Source organism: Rosa chinensis, chromosome 3, assembly GCF_002994745.2.
Source record: "Rosa chinensis cultivar Old Blush chromosome 3, RchiOBHm-V2, whole genome shotgun sequence".
Lineage (NCBI taxonomy): Eukaryota > Viridiplantae > Streptophyta > Magnoliopsida > Rosales > Rosaceae > Rosa > Rosa chinensis.
The window spans coordinates 13,690,001-13,713,580 of record NC_037090.1 but is presented as its reverse complement, the minus strand read 5'-3'; the positions used below and the strand labels follow the sequence as shown (position 1 = coordinate 13,713,580).

Here is a 23,580-nt window from a genome sequence, read left to right as displayed (position 1 = left end):
GGTAAGGCTACATCAAAAGCGATAACACCAAGCATAATCAGCAACAACAGACTCTCCTTGAGATCAAAGTGAACTAGGTTCGATCTGAGGACAGTGAGGCAGACTTGTTTACTAAGTCATTGCCCAAATCTACGTTCGAGAAACATGTGGCAAGAATTGACTTGCGGAAATTATCTGAACTGGTAGTCATTAGGGGGAGGCGCAGACATCAGGGGGATATGTCTACATGTCCACCTCGAATCGTGAAGGGTGTGTTGTACTCTTTTTCCCCTTCGACCGAGGTTATTTTTGTCCCACTGGGTTTTTGTTACTCGACAAAGTTTTTAACGAGGCAACGAGAGAAGCACCGCGTTTGGACAACACAAGGGGGAGTGTTTAAGGATATCTCTATTTGTGTTTGGACCAAACTCTAGGTTACTTGAGCTAGTGGTAATAGGGTTTAATTAGAAGAATCTAAAGATTATCTTTCCTTATATGATTCTAACTCTATGCATTGTAATCCTCTATATAAAGAGGCCCCTATTATCAATGAGAATACACAGCGATTATCTCTCAATTTCTGATTCCCTAAAATAGAGATTAATTTATATTATGTACATGCCACTTTAATGCATGTCAGCAACAATACTTGTGTACCTCCACCTGGATTGTGATGCTTTGATTCTTTCATGTTAGTTATCTGTTTATTGCTTGTGTTTTGAGACTTTGATTATGGTCCATTTTGTTGTGTGTAAATCGATGAATTGCAGTTTGCTTAAAGTAATAAGTTGATTATATACAGATAGTTGACTGTCTGGTGTGTATTTGATGATCAAATCATATTGATATAGAAATTGACTTTAGATTCAACTTCTGTTCTCTTTTTCTCGATTTTTGTTCTGTCAAAGTGATTTAGGGGAATTGCTAATGCCATAGTGTTCATATTGTTAGTTATTTCTGAGAACATCTATATTTTTCAATGATTATTGACCCTCAATAGAAAATTTATTTTGGGTTGGGGGGGGGGGGGAATAAAATTTTTATTGGGAGGCAATAACAACTTTATTGGGGGGCAATAACAACTTTATTAGGACAATAACAGTTTTATTGGAGATCTTCGGCGAGCTCCGGTCACTGAAGGTTCTTAAAGATGTTGCCGGAGAGTTCTATTGAGGGGCAATAAAAAAATTTATTAGGGGGCAATAAAGTTTATTGGGGAGCAATAAAAAGTTTATTGAGAGGCAATAAAAAGTTTATTGGGTATTATTGGAGGGGCGGAGGCAATAAAACTGACTGCGGGATTCCGGCCGCTGGTGACGGGTCACAAGATTCCTACCGTCGGCGACCGGATTCCAGCGAAAGAAGTCTCGTGAAGTCTCTCTCTCTAGGTGACAAAGGGAGAGAGGGCATAATTGTCTTAAAAATAAATAAAAAATAACTTAATTGGGTATTATGGCAAAAAATATGTAATTTGTTGAGTAAGTGGGCAATCTTACAAGATATTTGAGTAAATGGGGTTAGTGTATCTCAAATTTGGGCAAATGAATATTTTCCCTAAAAATAATGGGTTTGTTAATTGAATAACGAATTAACAATGAAAAAGCAACAAAAATTTAATAATAAATTCAAATTTGGGTGGAGAATATAAAGATTAATGCTATCAAATGAGAAACAACAAAGAATGGAATGGAGACTCACAGAAGGAGATGAGAAACAAAGAATGGAATTGTTGTGGGGGGCATCGAGTTGGCTAGCAGAAGATGAGCCAGATGGTATCCAGCCTGGTCAGAAGCGACTCAAACAGGTATCACAGATAGCGCTCGACATCAATCAGAATGTGGGAATGGCGATCGGATTGACTGGGAGGAATGACCGGAATTGCGCAAGTTGGCATCAGGGCCGGCCTTGCCCGGCCATGGGCAACATTGGCGACAGCCCAGGGCCCAACACAAAGGGGGACACCAGATTTTAAAAACAAAATATAATATAATATATATATATATATATTTAATTATATATGCATAGGAACTGGACCACAAAAAAAAAAAAAGAATTTCAGATTTCTAGATGCAGTTTGCGTCTTTACTTCTTCTTCTTCTTCCAACGCGCAAGGGGAGCACAAAATTGATTATCCAAGCGTCTCTTGCTCTCTCCCAAGTCTCAAACCTTGAAACCTAGCAAATTTTTTATTTAAATTGGTTTCAATGGTTACTCGATTCTTTAGTTCCTTCTCATCCATCACCCAATCTTTCTCCTCTTTATGTTTCTGTTATTCTACGGTGATCATATGAATTTTTCAGCTTTCCATCAATGTAGGATGAGGTACAAATCAAAATAGGTATTGGGTGTTCTTCAATTTTGATATTTAATGAAAATTTTGGATATCAAAAGTCTTGTTACTTGTTTTTTGAGTTCTGTTGATTTGTAAGAATTTCAATTTTCAATATTAGGTGCTATTGGAAGTTGGAGTTGCAAGTCAATCTCGATCAAAAAAGAAAGAACAAGAAGGAAAAAAGCAAATTCCAAATTTCCAGGTATTGTTCTATGCTCCAGTGTTTATCAATCATCATTCAAAGTGATTTTTAACAACCTGCTCATTCATCGGTTTTCAATTTTCAATATTATGTGCAATTGGAAGTTGGATTTGCAAGTCAATCTCGATCAGAAAAGAAAAAACAAGAAGGAAAAAAGTTGTTCGCCAACTTTCAGTTTGAAGCTTGAGTAAAATATCATATTTGGCTCGGGACTACAATGCTATTTTGTGCTACTTTTCATGTTGTAAGCACCCTGTTCATTTGGGGGGTCAGCCACCATATTCAAGATGAGGTAAAATACTAGTCCTTTTTCAATTGGTTTTATTGAATATAAAACTTCATGCACATTACTGATCTTTTGGTGTAATTCATTCAATTGTGGAAATGGCAGAATACTGGACGAATATATCTATATGGCTTCCTTGTTTAAGCATATAATTCATAGAGGACGACCACGAGTAAGTATATATTCGATAATTTCTATTTTTTTCCATCTCATTTCTATTTGTTTGTTCAACTTTTGAATATGGTTTTTCCTTTTTGATTCAGAATTCTTTGTAAGTTTTACCAAGACACGCGTTACCTTGTCTCTTATTTGTGTGATTGTGTCGAAGTGCTACATTATGTGTGATCTTTTGGATTAGCTAGGAGTTTTATGTGATAAGAAAAAATTTGTAATCTTTTTTATACGGGGTTTTGGTTTTATGTACCCCCTGTTATATAATATTGTTTTATGTAATAAAATCGGCGTGGGGATGAGCCGCCCTGCTTGATTAGGTTTCAAACCGCTAAAAAGAGGATTTAGAGTATAACATTCGTAAGAATCATTACATGTTTATTTAGGCCAGTTGGGCACACACACAAAATTTCACCCTGGGCATCAAAAAGCTCAGGACCGGCCCTGATCGACCCTTGACTGGTCTGATATATGCAGAACATGCTGAACTCTTGCCATGCTCGATGGCAGTGGAGTTTATTCTTCAATAGGAATTCAGACCGAAGGTGCTGGAAACTAACGCTTTGGTGGTGCAGCGTCAATTGACCTCCCATGAGGGAAGGAATACATCGACTCTTGGTCGGTTGTATGAGGAATTGGTCGAAATCTTGGCTGCCAGATATTTCCGTTTCCTATAAGGGTCGGAATGGCAATAGGGTGGCTCATATTCTTGCTGCTCATGCATGTAGTGAATCTCAGGATTATTTCTTTTTTTCTACACCTTCTTTTCTTCAAGCTGCTATTGCAACAGATGTTCGTTTGATGTAATCTTCACTTGTCTTTTAATAAAGGGCCGACATCCAATCTTTAAAAAAAAAAAAAATTCATAATAAGATGATCGCTTCTTATCGGCCATTTGAACTCTCTTCATTGGAGTGATCCGCCAACTTATAGATTCCCTTAGCTTCTTTGTTCTATATTCTGTTTTGAAGGTTTTCTTCTTTTATACATGAAGTGATAAAAATGTACTCTAGTTCCTAGACAGGCAAATATTTATGCCGTCTCCTACCCTAAGAGCATCTCCCATGGTAGGCTAAAACCATTATAATATTCCCTCTAATATGCTTTTTTGGCCTACCAACAAAAAGCAGTGCTACCACCGTAGGCTAAATTCCGTAAGCCAAAAATCAAATATCATCACATCCAACAGCTATAATTTGAAAATGACAAAAAAAAAACGGCTATTTTAGTATTTCACATTCTAGTACTCTTTTTCCCAACTCATAATATATTTCCAAGTATGGTTTTGACGAAGCTATCAATAAAACTAGTCGTTTTAGTTAAATGAAAATAAGTATATCATAAAAATTAATTATTACACATTTATTTTAAAAATTCTAAACATATCAAATATTGGGCTCATATTAAAGAGCTCAACAAGATATTTACAATGATATAATTTTAATATTTAGTAACATTATAAATAACTCATATTTATAGGAAAAATGATTTTTCTTAAATGTAAAATTCATGTTCTTAAAGAAATAAAAAAAAAGAGTCAGCATTCTGAGCCCAAATTTGAGAAGGCCAAATTTTTTTCTTGGTCAATGAAAATAGTTTATGGTGGGACCGTGGGAGCATGTTTTAGGCTATAAATGGGACTATGGTGGGAGATGGCCTAATTAGGTATACAAACATGATCGGCGGCGGTCTCATCTCTTTAGGAGAGCGAAGCACCACGTGATCACAAACTCGCCTAGGTCCCACACACACACATATATATTTTTTAAAAAGAGCTAGTAAATTAATTAATGTTTGAATTAAAGAATATTACCGGTGAGTGATGTTCCGGCAGTACAAATAATTTTTTCTTTCGTGTTGAACTTTTGTGTATAACCAAAAAATAATACCAGTTAGAATAATAGTAGTGATAACGTGCATTCAAGTATTCAACGATGTTTAAAGAATATTATATATGAACGTTTACGAGCAAAGAAAAAATATCAAGAACGAGTGGCTTTTGTCCTTTTGTAAATATCGTTATCATGATGGTTGGTCCGTTTATCCTTATTGACTCCAGAACACTACAAATTAAGCCTTACATGCTTATCTAGCTAATGTCGCTCTCAAAGAGGGAGACGGACAATTACTAAGTTGCTTTCATTTGTAGTTCCTTCTTTCTTGCTTTGAATTTAAAATTTTCCCAATAATCGATTTGTCATTTCATGCGTCTTTCAGTATATGTGCATACACATTCTTTGTGAGACACTTGATTCATGTAGCTCAGGATCCTAAAGTTATATACATGTGAAAATGAAAATAAAGTTTTTTGTAATAGCTAGATACATTGTCCTTCAACCATAGTTGAATGATATTAATGGCTATTTAATGTGCAATTTATTCCTACATGTTGAAATTACACATGAAATACCCTTCAACCATAGACACGTTGCTATGAGATCAAGCAAATTAAATTTTATTAACTAATCAAGAAAAATGTCTATCTAACAAATGGCGTTTGGATTCGATATATAAAGACTGAATAAAAACACAATAAACTACCCAATGCCTTTTTTTCTCGATCTAGCGCTCTGCTAGGGTTTATCGTTGGTATTCCACCATCAACAAATTTCTCAAGGTTTCAAAATCTTGACGTTCATGGCTATTACTAGTCTGGTGGCTAAGCGTTCCTTTCTCATTGTTGCTTGGAGCGCCGCCTTGGTGTGGATTCCCTGTGGTTGCTGTTTGGGGTGGTAGTTTTGATGTTTGGGTGGCAGATATGAGGCCGAGCTCTATCGGCGTGGTTCGGGTTTGGTCTGAATTGGATAGGCGCGACTAGGTTTTAGATCGTGGTCATCAGACTACCAATGGAGGTGGGGCTTGCACCTCCTCTGGGTTTGTTGGATCTTTCGGCGGCTCTAGTTCTGATTAGTTTGGATGTGATGGTTCTATTCCTGCGTCTATGTTCTGGGATAGGTGTGAGCGTGGTGGCGGTCGTATTGCTTCGGGGTGGTTGGAGATGAGGAATGAGCCAATCTTCTTCGGCCGGAACCCTTTGATGGTAGGCAGGGGCTTAGGGGTTTGGGAGTTGGATTTGGGATCGTCTTGGTATTGTTGTAGGGATTCATTATCCCAGGTGGACGCAGGCGAATGTGAGGTTGTCGTCGGCGATGGATGCAGCAAGCTGTCTGGAGGTGGCGATGCAAGGGAGGATGCTGCCAGGGTTTTTCCTAATTGGGCCTCCAGCTGGGCTGTTCTGGATGTGGGCCTCTTTGTGGGCTTTAGGATTGGGTGGCTTCGGGCCCAAAAGGCCTTTAGGGCTGCCTTGTCCTCCTGCTGGGATGACCGTTGTTGGGCTACTTGCTTTGGGCTCCCTAAGGCTAGGCTTCACAAAGGTGGAGGTGCATGCGGGCTGGCAGTTGACGGCTTGCCAAGTTGGGCTATCTGGGATTCCAACTGGACTGTGGGTTGCTTTTGGCTGGAATGGGGCTCTAGGGCCCATAGTACTATTTAAATTTTGTTTGGGTCGCAGAAATCAGAGCCTTAGTTGTTTTCCTTTTATGTCTGCTTCGAGGTTTCTAGGTTTTTGTTAGAATAATGGTGCGTGGATTTCCTAAAAGGTGGGTGTACTCAGGATTTTTTGGGATTTTATTATGCTAGAATAGGGTTTCATGAGGTTCTAAGGAACGATTGCTTTCTGTCGACCCTATAGGGGTGTTTCGTTTTTGTACTGCTTGCTGAATCTAATGAAAGGGCTGACCTATTTTCGTCAAAAAAAAAGAAAAAGACTTAATAATGTTCACCTGATCAGTAATTGATCACGAGATCATGAAAATTATGCTCAACTACCATTAGATGTAAATATAATGATATAGAGAATTATTATTATTAAGTTGAGTTGTTTTATTTTTCTACATTTGTATGTAATTGGACATAATTTTTTTGATTAGTAACCAACAGGTGAACACCACTATAAAAAATATGGGGAGGAGTGCACTTGCACCGACATAAATGAATGGTTAGATTATATTAAATACACTATTAAATTATTAATAAAAATATTAATTATAAATATCAAGAATTGAGATCATCTTATAAATGTTGGGTCATTTACACCGTCGATTTATAGAATAATTTCCATAAAAAATATTTAAAAACTGAACTTTCACGATGAATAAAAACGCTAGTGTAGAATCCACAGCAGCCTACGGCCCTACGCTAGTGCTTCTGTTTTGAACTTTCAACCTTACAAATAAGTTTCTGGAAGCGGCCAACTTTTTTTTTTTTAACACTACGTGAGTTCGTTCAACGCCCAGTAGCCAAAGACATTGACAATGGGACAACTAAAATAGAAGAAATCTATCTCCAGCACACCATCGCTCATGTCTCTATAACTTTGCCCATCATCCGCTCTTTTAATAGTATAATATAAACACACAGCGTTTGGTTCATACGATTCAGATCATTAATTACTTTGGTTTGAATAACTCGAATCAACACGCGGGTCCCTGGCAAGTAAAAAAAACTAATTGCATTCAATCACATCAATTATCAGATATGCTTATCTTTAATACTCTCTTTCACTCGACTTAACTATTCATATATCAACGAGACAACGACCCTTTTCCCCATTGGATCACAATCACAAGGAAAATCAATCTCTATATAAACAAAGCTCAAAGGTCCTCTAGTGTCATTAGTGGCATTCGCATTTTAAATTGCCTTGCCGACTCATACTTTTGGTTTTTTCTTCAGGAAAACAGAAGCACCCACACATATTCTTTTTCTTTTTGTTCATAATTTATTGTTTTTGAGGCTCCCCCAACAAATACTTAGGCTCTCTGGAGGTGGGTTTATAGAATATTGAAGTCATGCAGGAGGGAAAGCTTGATGATTTGATCAGCAGCTTACCATTTGAAGTACAGAAAAGAGTTGTTTCCTTGCTGCCATTGAAGGAAGCAGTAAGAACAAGCACTCTTTCTACATTTTGGAGAAGCCTCTGGTTTCCAATTCAGCTAAGCTTGGATTTTGATCCAAACCCATTAACCAATGAAGGGTCTGGTCAAGAAATTGAACAGGTTATGGGCATGTTCTTGAGGTCTTATGCATGTCCAGAAAAATTGGAGCTCAATCTCAAAGTCCTTGGCCATATCAATAAAGAATTGGTTGTCAAAGCTACCAAAGGGGTTGAGCAAGAGCTTCATGTTGAGTTCTTTGAAACTCAGAATGTTGCAGCAAAAACCTGTTTGAGCCTTCATAGCAATCCAGCCCAAAAATCTAGTTTCTTCGGGGTCAAGCTTCTTCACCTCAGATCAGTCACCCATCTTTCCAAACCTTTGGTTTCTATGCTGCTTTCAAATTGTAATGTTCTTGAAAGCTTGAGGCTTGTTAAATGTAGAGAGTTGGAGAGCCTTGAAGTAGAGACAGAGAGTCTTCAGAGCTTGGTGGTGGAAGACTGTTCAGATATTTCTGCTATTGTGGTTTCTGCTCCAAATCTAATATCTTTTGAGTATCATGGTGCTCTTGCTCAGATTGAGATAAAGAATACAGTGAGCTTGGTTAATGTTGTGCTCGATTTGAGAGATGGACCAGGAAGCAATGAGTTTGATTGTGAGGATGTCTTGCCCATCCTAGCTTCTCTCAAGGATGTTGAGGTTCTCACCGTAAGTGGCTGGCTTCTTGAGGTATATATGTATAATTGTATATTATGTTTGATCCTCTGATTTTCCTTTTGTAGCATGGAGTTATGTTGTCAAACTGTTAATTGATAAATCTGTTGAAGTAATAATTATGATCGATCAGCCTTGATCGATAGTTTGATAACATAATATGTTACATTGTAATTTATGATTAATTAAGGTTTTACATGAAATTTTTATAAAACTTTTCTCTTATATTATTTCACACTTTTGATGCTTCGGAGCTGAACTTATTCGCTATCCATTTTTAGCTTCTGACAAAATGTGCAATATTCCTGCAGTGGTTGTGCTCGGCGGGAGTGATATTTGGGCGGCTTGAGTTTCAGTTCAACAAACTAAAGGAGTTGAGTTGCATTGATTCTGTTATCAGTAAGGACAAAAGGGATTCTCTTGCCTGCTTCCTAAACTCATGTCCTTCCTTGATGAAGTTGTCCGTCGAGGTAAGCATTTCAAATATTCTACTTTTTAACATACGAGTAATGCTAGACAAATCACATTTTCTCAGCGTGACAACTGATATTGATTACCATTAATTAGTATGTCACCAACTCTTTTCTCATGATTGTGTGGAATAAGCAGATTGAGAGCAAGCTGAACTTCATCCCCAGTCCGTGCTTCCATCAATACTGGCATGAACCTCACCTCTGGATGGACTTCAAGACTGTAAAGACAAATACTTCGAATCTTGAACAGCTCAAAAGTGTCGACTTGGTTGGCTTCGTCGGCAAAGAAGACGAATTGCTACTAATGGATCTCTTGCTTGAGAAGGCAATTAATCTCAACTCGTTGACTCTTGTGTAATCAACATTCTCTGTAACTTTGATCATGGCAAACTGTAAAAAATCCCCTGGAGTCAAAGAATATATTAGTCCTTTTCTCCTTAATTTCGTACAAGAGGCCACCTTGTGAATATAATGTTGTTGATTACAAGTCCCCACGTACCAATATGAAGTACAGGTGCTGGGAAGGTGGGTGACAGTGGACTTGGACTTGGACTTGCTCGAAACTAAACCAACGTGCAAAGCATGGGCGGCGTACCTCTGGTGAATCATAGAACGAACCTCTTAAGTCTTACCTTTGTATCAATCGAAGTAACCATTCATTAACCAAAAAAGTCTTACCATTTCGTGCACTTTTTGCTAATTGGTTCTTGTTAGAATACATAGTTTTTGTGGAGGGTCTTGGTATTATTTCAAGATATTCTCTTTATGCTTATTATAAGTTGGGGTTCAGGCTCTACGTCCCCCCCCCCTGTATTCTGCAATTTCATTCATCAAGGCTTGAGGGCAGCCGCACCAGTCCCCTTTAAAAAAAAGAAAAAAAGATTACGATCATCAGAATCAATTTTATAAGCCATTTTCGGTTAATGTTCAGTACAAAACAAATTCTCATTTTTATATAGGGTTTTTTACTTCAACAGTGTCTGAACTCTTCGAGGACTTTTGAAATGATACCTCAACTTTCAAAGTTATCAATGTGACACCTGAACTCATTTTTTCGTATCAACGTCGTACCTGCGGTCGATTTCCGTCACATAACAGTTAATTATGACCACGTGCCCAGCAAGTGAGGAACAAAATAAGGGTAAAAATGACATTTCCCACTTCCTTTATAGAGTTTTGAAATGATACCTGAACTTTCAAAGTTATCAATGTGATACCTGAACTCATTTTTTCAATATCAACGTCGTACATGAGGTCGATTTCCGTCACAGAACCGTTAACTATGACCACGTGCCCAGCACGTGAGATATTTAATGAGGTTAAAAGACTAATTTACCCTCAAAGGTATTGTTTTTTATTTTTTATTTTTTTTTTGCTTTCTTTCTTTCTTTTTTTCTCTTTCGACGTCTTCTTCCCTCTGATTTGTCCCCTCCGATTGGAAGCCATAGTCGCAAATCAGATCTCACCTTCTCTCTCAACCACCCAACTCTTTCCAAGCACTACTTGACTACAACCACATTGAACTCAGCTAGATCGATATGGCTACCTTGCAAAAATTCAAGCTCCTTGCCACTCAATGCCCCGTCGTCGCCTGAAGCCCCATGCGCATCCCATGCGCTAGCCCCGTCATCCACCTCCACTGCCGTAAAACCCTCAGATTGTTCCTCACCCACCCCGACCGCCGCCGATTACCTTGCTGGAGTACCTCATCCGATGCTCCCACTAAGTACTGATATTATAGCCGCGAATAACCAAATGCCAGTTCTTTTTTGGACAAATTGATTAGAAGCTAGAATCAGTGAAATGATCATTGCCCCATTGTTCGATAAATCATACACATATAGATATAGTTATACACAGACACGCAGTGGTGGAAAAATCAGTTTTGGGTTTTCTCCCATCATCACCATCCTTCGCCTTTTCGCCGCTGTTGAGAGAGAGAAAGAGAGTTGTAGAAAGAGAAAGAGAGAGACTCTCAGTCTAGATTTTGATTGAATTACAAAGACACGAACTATTTTTGAAATTCATGAACTTATGCTGTGATGTTAGTTGCGGTGAGGAAGCCGAGTGCCACGACGGCGTGGCCCGCCTCGGTCATATCTCCGGCAAGTTGCACAAGAAGGTCTGGATTGCCGCCGACCATATTCTCTCTCTCTCTCTGATCCCTTTATCTGAAATCTCAGGTAAATTCCAAGTCTCAGATCTGGAGTCCAAGAGTAGTGAAACCGTCTACACCGCTCTGGCCTGCAATAAATTCAGAGAAACAAAGCCGTCGAGCAAGTTGTGCTTGGAGAACTCCGACGAGATGGAGTCCCCGGCGGTGTTCGTCCATTAGAGAATTGGATTCAAGTTTTGCTTTGGGTTTTGCATTTTGCTAGGAAATGACGTCATCGTCCCATCTGATTACAATTTGCAGATGAAAAAGGAAATAGAAATGGAGAAGAAGAACTGAAGGTACGACGAGACACGTAAAGAACTAAAGGAAGTGGGAAATGTCATTTTTACCCTTATTTTGTGCCTCACGTGCTGGGCACGTGGTCATAGTTAACGGTTCTGTGATGAAAATCGACTGCAAGTACGACGTTGATACGAAAAAATGAGTTCAGGTATCACATTGATAACTTTGAAAGTTCAGGTATCATTTCAAAAGTCCTCAAAGAATTCAGATACAGTTTAAGTAAAAAAAACCCTTTTATATAAGATGAATTTTGCTTAACCATGAGCAACATGCATTAATGTTGCATCTCGGGGTTGGAAGATGATTTAACCTCTAGCTAGCATTCAAGCATTAGGGGTTTGTTTATTCTTTATCAACTTCAGAAGTCAGAACCATTATTGATTGTTGCCTTCTCGGGTTGAAACATGATTGAACCTCTAGTGGCCTTACAAATTTTCCAAGTCAAACAAGGCGACCAAATGATATTTGTCTTTAATTTGTATACAGTAACTAAATTTCACGGTCCTCCCACTCTCCATGGTAAATTGTTCAGGTGAAAAAAATATTTTTTTTTTGCTCCGAACGGCACAGTGGCGCTGAGACAAATAACACTAACAACAATAGCCGCCGGGTTTGTTTGAGAGGGGGAAACTCAGTCAAAATCATGGCCATAGCCGCCGCCATTTCGGTGCCTCTCACATCCCCAACTAGCCGATCACTCACCTCCTTCCTTCCTCATCAATCGTCTCCTTCTCCTATTCTCCAATTCAACTCTCTCAGAAAAACCGTTAGCCCTCGTTTACGCCTCGTGGCGGCTGCTTCAATGAGCGTCGAAGCAGCCGAAAAGGCGTCGCCGGCGTCTTTTCTGGACCGGAGAGAGGCCGGAATCCTTCACTTCGTCAAGTACCACGGCCTCGGCAACGACTTCATCCTGGTATTTGATTTCTCTGCAGATTTTGGAAGATATTGAAATCGTTGAAATAAGCAAGGGAAAAGTTAGGGTTAGTTTGTTTGGTTTTGATTCTTGGTTTTTGTGTGTGATAGGTTGATAATAGGGATTCTTCGGAGCCTAAGGTTACTCCGGAGCAAGCAGTGAGGCTATGTGATCGGAACTTCGGGATTGGCGCCGATGGAGTCATCTTCGCGCTTCCTGGCATCAATGGCACTGATTATACTATGAGGATTTTCAATTCCGATGGGAGCGAGCCGGAGGTGAATCACATTTTACAGTAAAACTAATCACTTGATGCTTTAGACAGGATAGCTGCATTGCATTATATGTGTGTGTATGAGCAGTATTTCTGTGTTTTAGAGAGTTTGATGTTGAATCTTATCATCTAGATGTGTGGTAATGGAGTCCGGTGCTTTGCGAGATTCATCACAGAGCTTGAGAATCTACATGGGAACCAACGGTATGGGTTTGAGATGAAACGAAATTCTTTTTTTTTTTAATTTTCGGTTAACTGTACATGCTTTTATACTGTGTTAGTTTTTATTTGCATATGCTGATGAATCTTATTCCATGTACACTACTTGTTCGACTTTCTAAACACTAGTCGTATGTGTAAATCATTGCAGCTTTACAGTACATACTGGTGCTGGTCTAATTGTTCCAGAAATTGTGGATGATGGGAAGGTATGTTCTTGTTACCCTATATTTTAGTTGAAGTAAACTAATTGAGCTTAAGACGCGATTAACCCAACAAACATGAAATGATCACAAAGTATGCAACTTTGAAAGTATCAATACAATGCTCAAACTCCTGCTCCTGTTGCCTTGTCATGCTTCCACTATTGCATATTCTTCACTTTAGATGACATTGTGTATCTTTATTACAGGTTAGAGTTGATATGGGGGAGCCAATTCTTAAAGCATCAGATGTACCCACTAAATTACCTCCAAACAAAGATCATTCTGTTGTTAAGGCAGGTTTGGATGTTGATGGAGTAACCTGGAATGTAACTTGTGTCAGTATGGGAAATCCTCATTGTATAACTTTTGGTACAGAAGGAGGCCAGGTAACTATTAGTAGTATAACTTCAGACCTTACAATTCACTTCTAAGGCCTGCTTGCTGAGTTTTCTCTTAACATACCTTCTGATAATTTTCTCTTAAATGTATTTTGACACAAGTGATTTAGTAGTAAAGATATCAACTATCCAAGAGGATACTTCTGTTTAATAGGTTTATATTAGTTTCTTATGAATGAAACTTTAAAAATGGAGAAAAAGAGTTATAGCTTCTTGACCTTGATGTGTATTTTGGTTATTTTCTTTGTCTTTTAGGAAAGTCTCAAAGCTTAACTTGCATAAGCTAAGTACTGTTTCTTGCCAACTCCATCATTGCTGACTGTAACTTCTTTACTTTTGGGTGCAATGGGACAGAATTTGCAGGTTGATGAATTGAATTTAGCTGAAATTGGTCCAAAATTTGAGCTCCATGAGGTGTTTCCAGCAAGAACTAACACAGGTCAGAGTTTATTTACTCTGTGGTTATGCTTTTGATTGAAAATTTGGAATCAATTATTGTTTACTTTATAATTGTGATGCTACAGATTCTTACATACAGACACACACACACACACAGAGACATATTTATGTGTATTCACTATTAATGCCTTGTGACAGTGATAGAAGATTGAGAATACATTAATTTTTCAGTTTTGAACCATATGAAACTCCTGGTCTCATTATGACTTGTTGGATTGTGCTTTAAGATTTTGAGAATACATCAGGAAGATAGTGTCGTTTCAATTGTGTGCACCCTTTCTTTCAGTTTACATGGTTGGTTTTTGGTAAACAGCTGAAAAAACTACTGAGCGTTTACACTTTCTGATCTAAATGTCTCAAAGTTATAAAATAAACTCATGCCATGTTGTTATTCTCATATGACACATATCTTCAGATTCTTCACTCTTTCTTTAGCAGGGTGGGAGACACAGTTACCTTCATACCTGATTATATGTCATTATATATTCTAGTGCACTCTAAATGATTGTTTCTTATTGGCTTTCATAGATTCTTTGTTCCTGTCTTGTGAATCTCAATCTGTTTGCCATTGTTCATTATAATGGTTTTGTATTCGCAAGTTTCATTGGATTGTGATTGGCAGAATTTGTGCAAGTTTTCACTCCTTCACACCTCAAAATGCGAGTCTGGGAGCGTGGTGCAGGTTAGTTCTTTTGCAAGCAAAAGAAAATTTAAGTGGAGTGTGATCTGATACAAAGTCCTTTGTTTTTGTGAGAAGCATAATCACTCTTAATTGTAGGAGCAACACTGGCTTGTGGAACCGGTGCTTGTGCTGTAGTTGTAGCAGCAGTTCTTGAGGGTCGTGCTGCACGGGTATGTGTTGGGCTTTTCTGTGGAAGAGTAACGTTTTAATACTGAAATATTTTACATGGAAATAAATTTCTTACATGTGCTTTAGCGTTTTTAACATCATTTCATAATAGAGTAATGTAACTACAGTACCAGTTTTCTTAGATATAAACAACACTTGTGTGAGGTTGATATCCCTTCCATGACCCCTCTATGCCAAGGAAGGCAGCGTGGATAGTGTGATACGTGTGGCCTTCAAATTAGTTTGTAAACAATCGCCCAATAATGCTATAACAAAATGTGGTCAAGTTCATCGTGCATCATTTTCTTTTCTAAAGACCACAGAAAACATATAAACACCTTCTCATCAAATTCCAGTTTAGGGTATAAGTTGTGAAGAAGTGGATGTTCTATTGTAAAATTCCCATCTTTTGACTGCTGTTCTGCTGTTGAATGCTATAAATGTTGTCCACTTAACCTCATCATTACTGTAGTTTCTGTTACCTGCATTCCTGTATGCTCATCTGTGTATGCTTCTGTTTTGGTAACAGAATTGCACTGTTGATTTACCCGGAGGACCATTGCAAATCGAGTGGAGAGAGGAGGACAATCATATTTACATGACCGGCCCAGCCGAAGTAGTTTTTTACGGATCTGTTCCCCTGTAATTACTTTCAACTGAATTGTTGTATTTCTATGATTGAATCAGGATAGATTTTGTTATTTAACTCAACTTGAATTTTGTAGAACAATTGTAAGTCAGAATGTGTGGCGTGCATACATTGAAAAATCTTGTTTCCCTTGGCTTTGTGAAACTCGAATCTCTCCAAAAAAGAAAGTGATGCTTGACTCTGTACAACCATAATGTCACTTTTGTTCCTGAATAGAGAAGTCTGTTGGACTGATGGGGTTTTCCATTTCTGCTTGATAATTTGATGGTGAGGATGATGCTGATATTCACCACCCCATCATTATATGATTTTCTCTCTGTTTTTTGCTCTGATTTTCTTCTAGCCAAAATAAACTCGATTATGATTCATGAACGTAGCAAAAAAAAAAAAAAAAAAAATTATATTGCAAGTGAAACCGGAAACCATAACAAAATTAAGACAGTGCATTGAAAAAGCTTATAATGCATTCAATACAATACAAGAACACCTTTACAATTATTCATTCACCCAAAAAAAAAAATAGAAGGAACACCTTTACAATACAAGAACCAGATCCTTTCAGAAAAAAAAAAAAAAAAAACCAGATCGGCTAATATGTTTCTTGGTCTGAAACAGAACGTACTAAAGCTAACAAGATCAGAACAATCAGGAGCCCAAAACGACACAGCTTCATCGCACAGCACTCCTCTTGGTCTTCTTGGACGACACCCATTTGCCATTGCGCCAATCTTGATGAACCCTCAGCTTCAAAACTGGGTAATCAAGCTCTTGCCCAGTAGTCTCGAAAAACACAGAGTGATGCCCAGAACCATTTTCCTCCGACGAAATCGTACCGACCCACCACCCATCAAGATCGTAAGCATCGATCCTATCACCCACATGAAACACAGCATTAGCCTCCCTGATTTCCGGTGGCAGTGGCCGGACCTCCGCCGCCTTGACGGTCTCTTTCAGCGGCACAGAGTCGTTGAACTCCTCGACCAGGTTGTTGTACTGGATCACATAGTTGGTGCCCATGTTTGCGACGACGGTGGCCTCGTAGTACGAACCCAGAAAGCCTTCGAGTTTGCTGCAGACTTCGACCTGGTCGCCTCTTTGGAACGATAAGTGTGCCATTTGCGGAATCGGAAGCACGGAATTGAAATCGGAGAGAGTGAAATAGAAGCTTTTTGCTCTGTTTATTCCTCTAGGAATTAGGGGAAACCTAATTTTCTAATTTCTATCTCTGGATTCTCTGCTAGAACTGTAACTATAATTTGCTTGGGTTTCAATATCAGCTGTTCATTACAAGTCAAGGGCTAACAGTCGCCACTGCATCAAATGCGTTTTAGATAAATAAATTGAGATCTTTTCTCTTGACGCCGTTTCTCATCTCATCTTTTTTTTTTTTTTTTTTTTAGAAGATTCAGATGACCAACTTGCATTTTGTATTAACATTTTATTTATTTATTTAACCAATAAAAATAAGAAAATTTTACCATCCAAACAGGACAAAAATAATACTTTCCATTAGTCAAATTTTTTAAATCAGAAAAATGGTTCATTGAATTAATGAAAACAACAAAATAATATGAATAGTACATACACCAATAGATGACATAGGCACACCGCACACGTACACCTACATTGGTGCACATTACTTTATAACTAAGCAAAAGCACTTCACCTTCAAAGAAAAATTTGTTACTTACTCTCGTTGCCATGCAACTATGGTATGAAAAGTAGTAACACTTCTAAGAAGACTCATGAAAAAACTTCAACTAGAACAGACTAGATAAACTTGACCAAAAAACTAGAAACCACTAAACTAGAACAAAAAGGCACATAGAGTGAATAGAATGGTACAAAGCTCAATTCGCCCCCCCCCCCCCCGCCAAAAAACTAGCCAGGACTTGTTGAAAAAACTTGTCAAACAAAAAACCCTAGTCCAACTTGACCAATTGACTCGGCCCAAAGACATGGCCCAACATCAGTAACCCAACAACATGTCCATGTCCAAAACCCTGTCGGTGAACCGAACACCAGCACTGTCGCCCACCGCCGTCACACCAGCCCGAAGCCAGACAAAGCTTCAAAGTCTCCACCACTGTCGAACCAGTCTGGTAGCCACCCTCTATCGCCCCAGCAAAAGGAACCGGCGCAACCCACAATCGAATCTAGAAGAGATCTAGGTCACCCTCAACTTGGCCACACCTTTGTCCATGTATAGAATCCTCGTAGAGAGCCACCGAACTTCCCTGAAGGATTCCCCATTCAGCTACACCCACTGCACTTTGACTAGGCTAGAGGTCTGACTCGGCGCAAGACAATAGAAATCAAAAGCAAAAATAATAATAATAATCTAGTCGAGCGTGTTCTAGAGGAACAAAAAAAGTGAGAATTGTCTGCAATAAAGTGATTTACTTTTTCGGCCCTTGACCTAAAGCACCAAAATGAGCAAAAATTATCTCATTTATCCCAACAACAGATTTTTATTCTCATCTACACAATTTCACAACAAATGACCATTTTGCCCTAAGCCTAATTATTAAACTACAACATTGCCACTCTCTTTCCTCTCTCTCTCTCTCTCTTCACACTTTCACAGCAACCGAAGAAAGCCCTGATTCTGATTCCAATCCGATTTAGATTTCGATCAACAAGGCCCAGCCCAGATTTCAAACTCAACGCCTCTAATTCCTGTCAGCTCCACGACGGAGGCTCCGATTGCAAATGTTACTTGATCTCAGAGCAGTTCCCAGAAACCACCGGGTCCATCACCTTGTTTTAGGTAGAGGTGCGAAGCTTTGCAGACGGAGCCGAGATTGGAGAGGATCAGGATTTACAGGTGGTGGTGAGAAGATTGGCAGCGGCGGCGTCGATGGTGTTGTCGTTCACGTCTCACTGTTAAACTCCTTGAGCTCCGATTGGGTGCCCATAGCTTTTCTTTGGGTGCCGATATCGATTTCTTTGTTTAGTTTTTTTTTTTGTTTTTTGGTAAAATTAGGGTAGAAGGCCCAGAAGGAAAGAAAAATGAAAAAAAAAAATAGTTCTATTAGGGCAATAGACGTTTTGAATTGATGTAATTTATTCGTTTATTTTTTTATCAAAGTTTTATTTGTCTAAATTTAGGGAGATTAGTTCATTTTCCAACAACTGAAAGTTCTATTAGGAGGCAATAGACGTTTTGAATTGATGTAATCTCCTCGTTTTTTTTTTCTTTAATCAAAGTTTATTTGTCTAAATTTAAGGAGATTAGTTCCCATTCCGACGACCGAAAGTTCTATTAGGGGGCAATAGAGATTTATTGCTTCTCTATTGGGGGGCAATAAACTTTTCGGGTTACCAATGAGATCTCCGATAGACGACCTCTTTGGGGACCTCCGGCGAGGTTTTCAAAAAAGTCCGGTAGGTGGCGGTCGGTAACAGGAACCCGATGAATGTTTGTCGAAATTTGGCGGCCGGTGACCGGACTCCGGCGAAGTCTCCTATGGTTTTTCTCTCTCTATGTAACAAAATGGTTAGGGTAAAATAGTCTTAAAAAAACTTCATGCAGTATTAGTAAAGACTTCCTTAGAGTGTTTTGAGTAAGGGATAATTAAAAAAACTTAATGGGGTAAGTGAGAAAAAAATCTTTAGAAATGCCGTAAACGGATAAAAGCCTTTACTTTTTTTTTCCGATGACAATATAGTGATTTACTTGCTCACAATAAATCACATTTTTCAACATTTTTAGGCATCAAATCCTCCTACAGACATCGACCATAATAATGCTAAAAGGAAGTCAATGACATAATATATATAAAAATTATTGTCTGGTAATAAAAATCAAAAGTTATTATTCTCATACAATAATTTTATTATTTGACAACGTAAAAATTAAATGGTCAATTAAGGGGGGTGTATTGTATTTGGATTTGTGCAGATTTTTTTTAATTGACAGACTTTTTAAAAAGTCCACAGACTCTTTAAAAAGTTGATAGACTGCTATTGATTTCTTAAAACCATTGATTTTAGCAACAGACTTTTGATTGATTCTTGAAAATCTATATACTTTATTATGAATGACTTCTATAGATTTTCTAGTAAATAAAAAAAAAAAACAAAGAACACAACTAATGCAATCCAAATGCAAAGCAAGATAATAATTCATTGCCTCTTTAATAGTCAAGTATTTTATGGTAGAACTTGACTCAAATGAATGATTATTACTCTGTCTAGATAGTTTGTTCTCATTTCTATTCTCCCACTCAACTTAAAGATACAATATAGATCACTTGATGCTTATGGTTAATTATTCTCATCAATTTTGTTTTCACCTATTAACATATATCATAAAAATATTGATCAATGTCTTGATCTATAATCAATCAATCGAAATTCAATTATTCAAGCTTTCTTTGAACCATGATATAAATTCAAATCGATGAGAATAATTAATTAATAAGACAAAACCTTGTATTTCATAGCAACACTATTCAAGGTTTTAAGGGTAGACCACAATATTTGGGTCTTAGGGTTTCATAAATCATTTTTTATTGCTGTTAGGGTTCCAAGTATCACAATTGAACCAAAAAAAAAAAATCACATTCAACAACTACAATGAACATGTTGGGTATAAAAAAATATTGATATCATAAAAAATTAGAGAAAAAATAAGAAGAAACAAGAAAAAGAGATGATAGCTAACCAACCTCTTTGCGCGTAGAGAGAAAACTTTTATAGATTTAAAAAAAAAACAAAAAATATATATATATATATATATGATCGCCTACAGTACATTAATGTACCGATACATCAAGTAGACTAGGTTCAATACAGAGGTATACTAGCTCAGTACATGGGTAGACATGCATGAAGTTAGTCTACTCTTGTACTGAGCTAGTCTACATCTGTATTGAACCTAGTCTACTTAATGTATCGGTACATTAATGTACTGAAATATTTTTCTATATATATATATATATATATATATATATATATATATCTTTGATGGATTTTTTCAAATCTTTGGTCTGGTGGCTAGAAAATTATTCGAATTTGGTATGCATAGTTAACACTACAAAATCCATGATTATACTTGATTTTCTAATTCCATAAGTATGAATGAAATTTTGAATACCTCTGAACTTTTATTCATTTTTAAAAGTCCTAATTGAATACTCCTGGATTTTGATGGAATTCATAAAGTCTTTAAAAATCCTAATCGAATACCCCAAGACTTTCATGGACTGCTGAAAGTCTATATTGAATACACCCAGACTTTTAAATTCCATAGATTTCTTAAAAAGTTCCACTAATTCCATATACAATACACCCCCCTAAAAATATAAAGAGCTGCGGGTTAGAACCCCATCAGTTCCGACCTAGGATTTGTTGAATCGATCAATTCATCTCTTTGGCTTCCCACCCTCAGATTTTGCTCTTGTGCTGCAACCTCTGATTATTCCCAACCTACTCGTCAATCTATGAAGACTGGACTCAACAAGTTAATATGAAACTCCAATAAGATGAATCTTTTGTCTAATTCATTCACATCCATGGGCGAACGTTTCTGCAATTGGGGACAAGCATCGATCGGACGAGAGTCGCGGATCAAATATTATTCATTCCTCTTGGTTGAAGTAATGGAATATTAGGGGAAACCATCAGAATTTTAAACTCTCTCTGAAAATCTAAGAACGCGCGCTGCTTGCGTCTACTCAAAGCAAATTTGCAAAGCTATCCTCGTCCAGCAGCACCTCACCACCAGTGATGATCTTTGGCCATCCCAATGTTGCGAGGGTGCTGCCGAATGGGTCTATTTCCGATTTTGGTTATGGGACGGTTGAGATCAAAGGAAGATGAAGTTGGTATCAGGTTCGGCCGAAGCTGTTCCTCAAAGTTAAAGCGTGCGGTACAGATCCAACTCAGGCGACCTTTGTTTAGCTGGGAAGAGGTCAGACTTGGCGTTGGATCTATACCCAGTGAACGGCTATTGCATCAAGGGGTTGTCTACTTTGTTCGAGTCACTTGGGGCGATGTCGTGGTGGTTGTTGCTTGGTCTGGTCATAGCGGTGATAGTGGTGGCAGTTGCAGTCGCGCAGCAGTACATGTTGTTGTCTGCGTGGGTCGAAGGCATTGAAAAGTGGGAGGCTGAATCTGTCGTCCAGCTTTGTTGTGGCTAGGGTTTTTCATTGTCCTTTGCGCCTTAGCCTACAACTGTTAGTTTTTTATTAAATAATTGGGTAAAAAATACAAACAGTACCTGACATTTGACCCATTAGTAACTTTAGTACCTGACAAAAAAAAAATCATTTTGGTACCTGAAATTCGGACCCCGACCCAACTTTAGTATCTAAAACACTGTTGGCCGTTACAGCATTAGTAAATTGACATAATAATATAAAGGGTAAATGGGTAATTTGAGTCTCTAATATTATTTGTTTTTTGTTTCCTTCACTTTTTGGTCCAAATCCTATCCCGGCACCCAGAAATTTGCTCTGGGCACCCATCTCACCATTCTTCGCCAAATGCATGGGAAGGAAGAATGTGGGGCTGTCGAGGCTGGAGGAGGAGGAAGAAGAGATAGCGTGAATCGAACCCGGACACCACAGTGCCTCACCTCCACCATTATTGTAATCAACAACCTCAGATGAGTCAAACCCGGCCACTGTGCCGCCCGACAACTTCAGAATCAGACCTCTCTTCTTGGTCAATTACGTTTCCAGGTTTCACGACTCCAGTCGAATCAGTGAGAGAGAAACGAAGTAGAGAGAAAATCCGGGTTATACTTTCTTGGCCTCGCTAGCTTTGTCACCTCCCTGCGGTTAATCTCAGTGACCTTTTTCCTCTCCGGCGCCGTTAAACTTTTATCTTTCCTCCATTATTCACTTCTGCAAATCTCACAGTTCTGGGTTTCGACGAGAGAGAGAGAGAGAGAGAGAGAGAGAGAGAGAGAGAGAGAGAGAGAGAGTGAGAGAGAGTTCAGGCCTTGGCTTATCCGTCTGTTTGACAAAGCTCCTCTCTTTACTCTTCTCGCTGCCGAGATGGCCCATTTTGCCTTGGGGATGGGGTTACTGGTGTTTCAAGCAACTGGGATTTATTGAAATTGGGGAGTTAGGGAAAGAGGAAGAGGTTCATGAGATTGATGTCGATGAATTAGAGGCTTTGTTGTCTCTTCTTCATGGTAGTGCTAATGGTCGCTTGAGTCTAGTTTCAGGGATTTGGATTTGACTTTAATGAAGAATATGTGGTTAAAGTGCTTAAAACTCCACTTATTGTGGAGGAGAACTTGATTAGGTTCTTCAAGTGGGTTTGAAGGAAACACCCAAGTTTAGAAATCTGGAAATTGAAGTTCAGTCAAGAGTCTAGCTACAGATTTTGGCTTCTTGAAATTGACTCAAGATTGAGAGAGACGGATAAACTGAAATTTGAAGCTTGATAGGTGAAACTGAGTTTGAACTTTGAAGATTGAGAAATAGGGAGAGTTGGGAGGAAGAATACGATGAATAGAGCGTGAGGAAGAAGAAGAAGAAGATATTGAGTGAAGGGACGAGAATGCCCCTCAAAGTTTGCAGCCTACCAAACACCGTAACGGCCAACAGTGTTTTAGGTACTAAAGTTGGGTCGGGGTCCGAACTTCAGGTACCAAAGTGATATTTTTTTTTGTCAGGTACTAAAGTTACTAATGGGCCAAATGTCATGTACTGTTTGCATTTTTTTCCCTAAATAATTCCCTAATTTTTCAGAGAGCTATGCTTGTTAGTTCTTAATAAGCACCAATGAGTGTAGCTACCTGACCTATTTTCTATGTCCAAGTTTTATCATAGGCTCTCTTTTTTAGTGAGCGATTCTATTCCTATGTATCATTGTGGTACCACCATAACTTCTTGTCAGTCTATTCATAGCGGTGGAAAAATGTGTAACGTTCATTCTGGTTTAAGATTAATATATGGTCCTATGACCTTATTTGAAAAAGTAATGGAATATTGGAATTTGGACTAGGTTCACATTCGTTGACTGAGTTCACCTCCTTGATGTGGGAAAGAAGAAAAAGAATAAAAATTTACCACATTGATGTGTTGAAATTAATTAGAAATTAT

At 38.3% G+C, this 23,580-nt stretch overlaps 3 protein-coding genes and 1 long non-coding RNA gene across 6 annotated transcripts; 3 read left to right on the top strand and 1 right to left on the bottom strand.

Annotated features, from left to right (window-relative positions):
• Positions 1-2,094: 2,094 nt before the first annotated feature.
• Positions 2,095-3,819, top strand: LOC121051992. 2 transcript variants are annotated; one of them, XR_005807716.1, is made up of 5 exons: positions 2,095-2,317; positions 2,430-2,513; positions 2,618-2,805; positions 2,905-2,971; positions 3,448-3,819. It is a non-coding gene; the product is annotated as an uncharacterized LOC121051992 (long non-coding RNA). The 2 variants fall into 2 exon arrangements; XR_005807717.1 differs by lacking the exon at positions 3,448-3,819 and adding an exon at positions 3,063-3,340.
• A 3,786-nt stretch (positions 3,820-7,605) lies between these two features.
• LOC112192834 (F-box protein At2g39490) lies at positions 7,606-9,791 on the top strand. 2 transcript variants are annotated; one of them, XM_024332721.2, is made up of 3 exons: positions 7,606-8,612; positions 8,930-9,088; positions 9,228-9,791. In XM_024332721.2, exons 1-3 carry the CDS (start codon positions 7,821-7,823, stop codon positions 9,447-9,449), a joined length of 1,173 nt encoding a protein of 390 aa, XP_024188489.1. In that variant the 5' UTR covers positions 7,606-7,820; the 3' UTR covers positions 9,450-9,791. The 2 variants fall into 2 exon arrangements, with proteins under 2 accessions (XP_024188489.1, XP_024188488.1); XM_024332720.2 differs by having other exon boundaries at positions 7,613-8,633.
• A 2,329-nt stretch (positions 9,792-12,120) lies between these two features.
• LOC112192893 (diaminopimelate epimerase, chloroplastic) lies at positions 12,121-15,749 on the top strand. The gene is made up of 9 exons (XM_024332807.2): positions 12,121-12,462; positions 12,573-12,740; positions 12,870-12,940; positions 13,107-13,164; positions 13,368-13,547; positions 13,914-13,998; positions 14,641-14,700; positions 14,797-14,870; positions 15,398-15,749. The coding sequence occupies exons 1-9, from the start codon at positions 12,193-12,195 to the stop codon at positions 15,512-15,514; spliced, it is 1,083 nt and encodes a 360-aa protein (XP_024188575.1). The 5' UTR covers positions 12,121-12,192; the 3' UTR covers positions 15,515-15,749.
• Positions 15,750-16,186: 437 nt separating this feature from the next.
• LOC112194159 (protein AGENET DOMAIN (AGD)-CONTAINING P1-like) lies at positions 16,187-16,633 on the bottom strand. The gene has a single exon (XM_024334411.1). It carries the CDS (start codon positions 16,631-16,633, stop codon positions 16,187-16,189), a length of 447 nt encoding a protein of 148 aa, XP_024190179.1.
• Between the last annotated feature and the right edge of the window lie 6,947 nt (positions 16,634-23,580).

Bases quoted from the DNA above. Each gene is read 5' to 3' on its own strand.
- LOC112192834 (XM_024332720.2), top strand. From the start codon at position 7,821: ATGCAGGAGGGAAAGCTTGATGATTTGATCAGCAGCTTACCATTTGAA. The intron at 8,634-8,929 runs GTATATATGTAT...ATATTCCTGCAG, and splicing joins TAAGTGGCTGGCTTCTTGAG to TGGTTGTGCTCGGCGGGAGT. The intron at 9,089-9,227 runs GTAAGCATTTCA...TGGAATAAGCAG, and splicing joins TGATGAAGTTGTCCGTCGAG to ATTGAGAGCAAGCTGAACTT.
- LOC112192893 (XM_024332807.2), top strand. From the start codon at position 12,193: ATGGCCATAGCCGCCGCCATTTCGGTGCCTCTCACATCCCCAACTAGC. The intron at 12,463-12,572 runs GTATTTGATTTC...TGTGTGTGATAG, and splicing joins TCGGCAACGACTTCATCCTG to GTTGATAATAGGGATTCTTC. The intron at 12,941-13,106 runs GTATGGGTTTGA...AAATCATTGCAG, and splicing joins AATCTACATGGGAACCAACG to CTTTACAGTACATACTGGTG.
- LOC112194159 (XM_024334411.1), bottom strand. From the start codon at position 16,633: ATGGCACACTTATCGTTCCAAAGAGGCGACCAGGTCGAAGTCTGCAGC.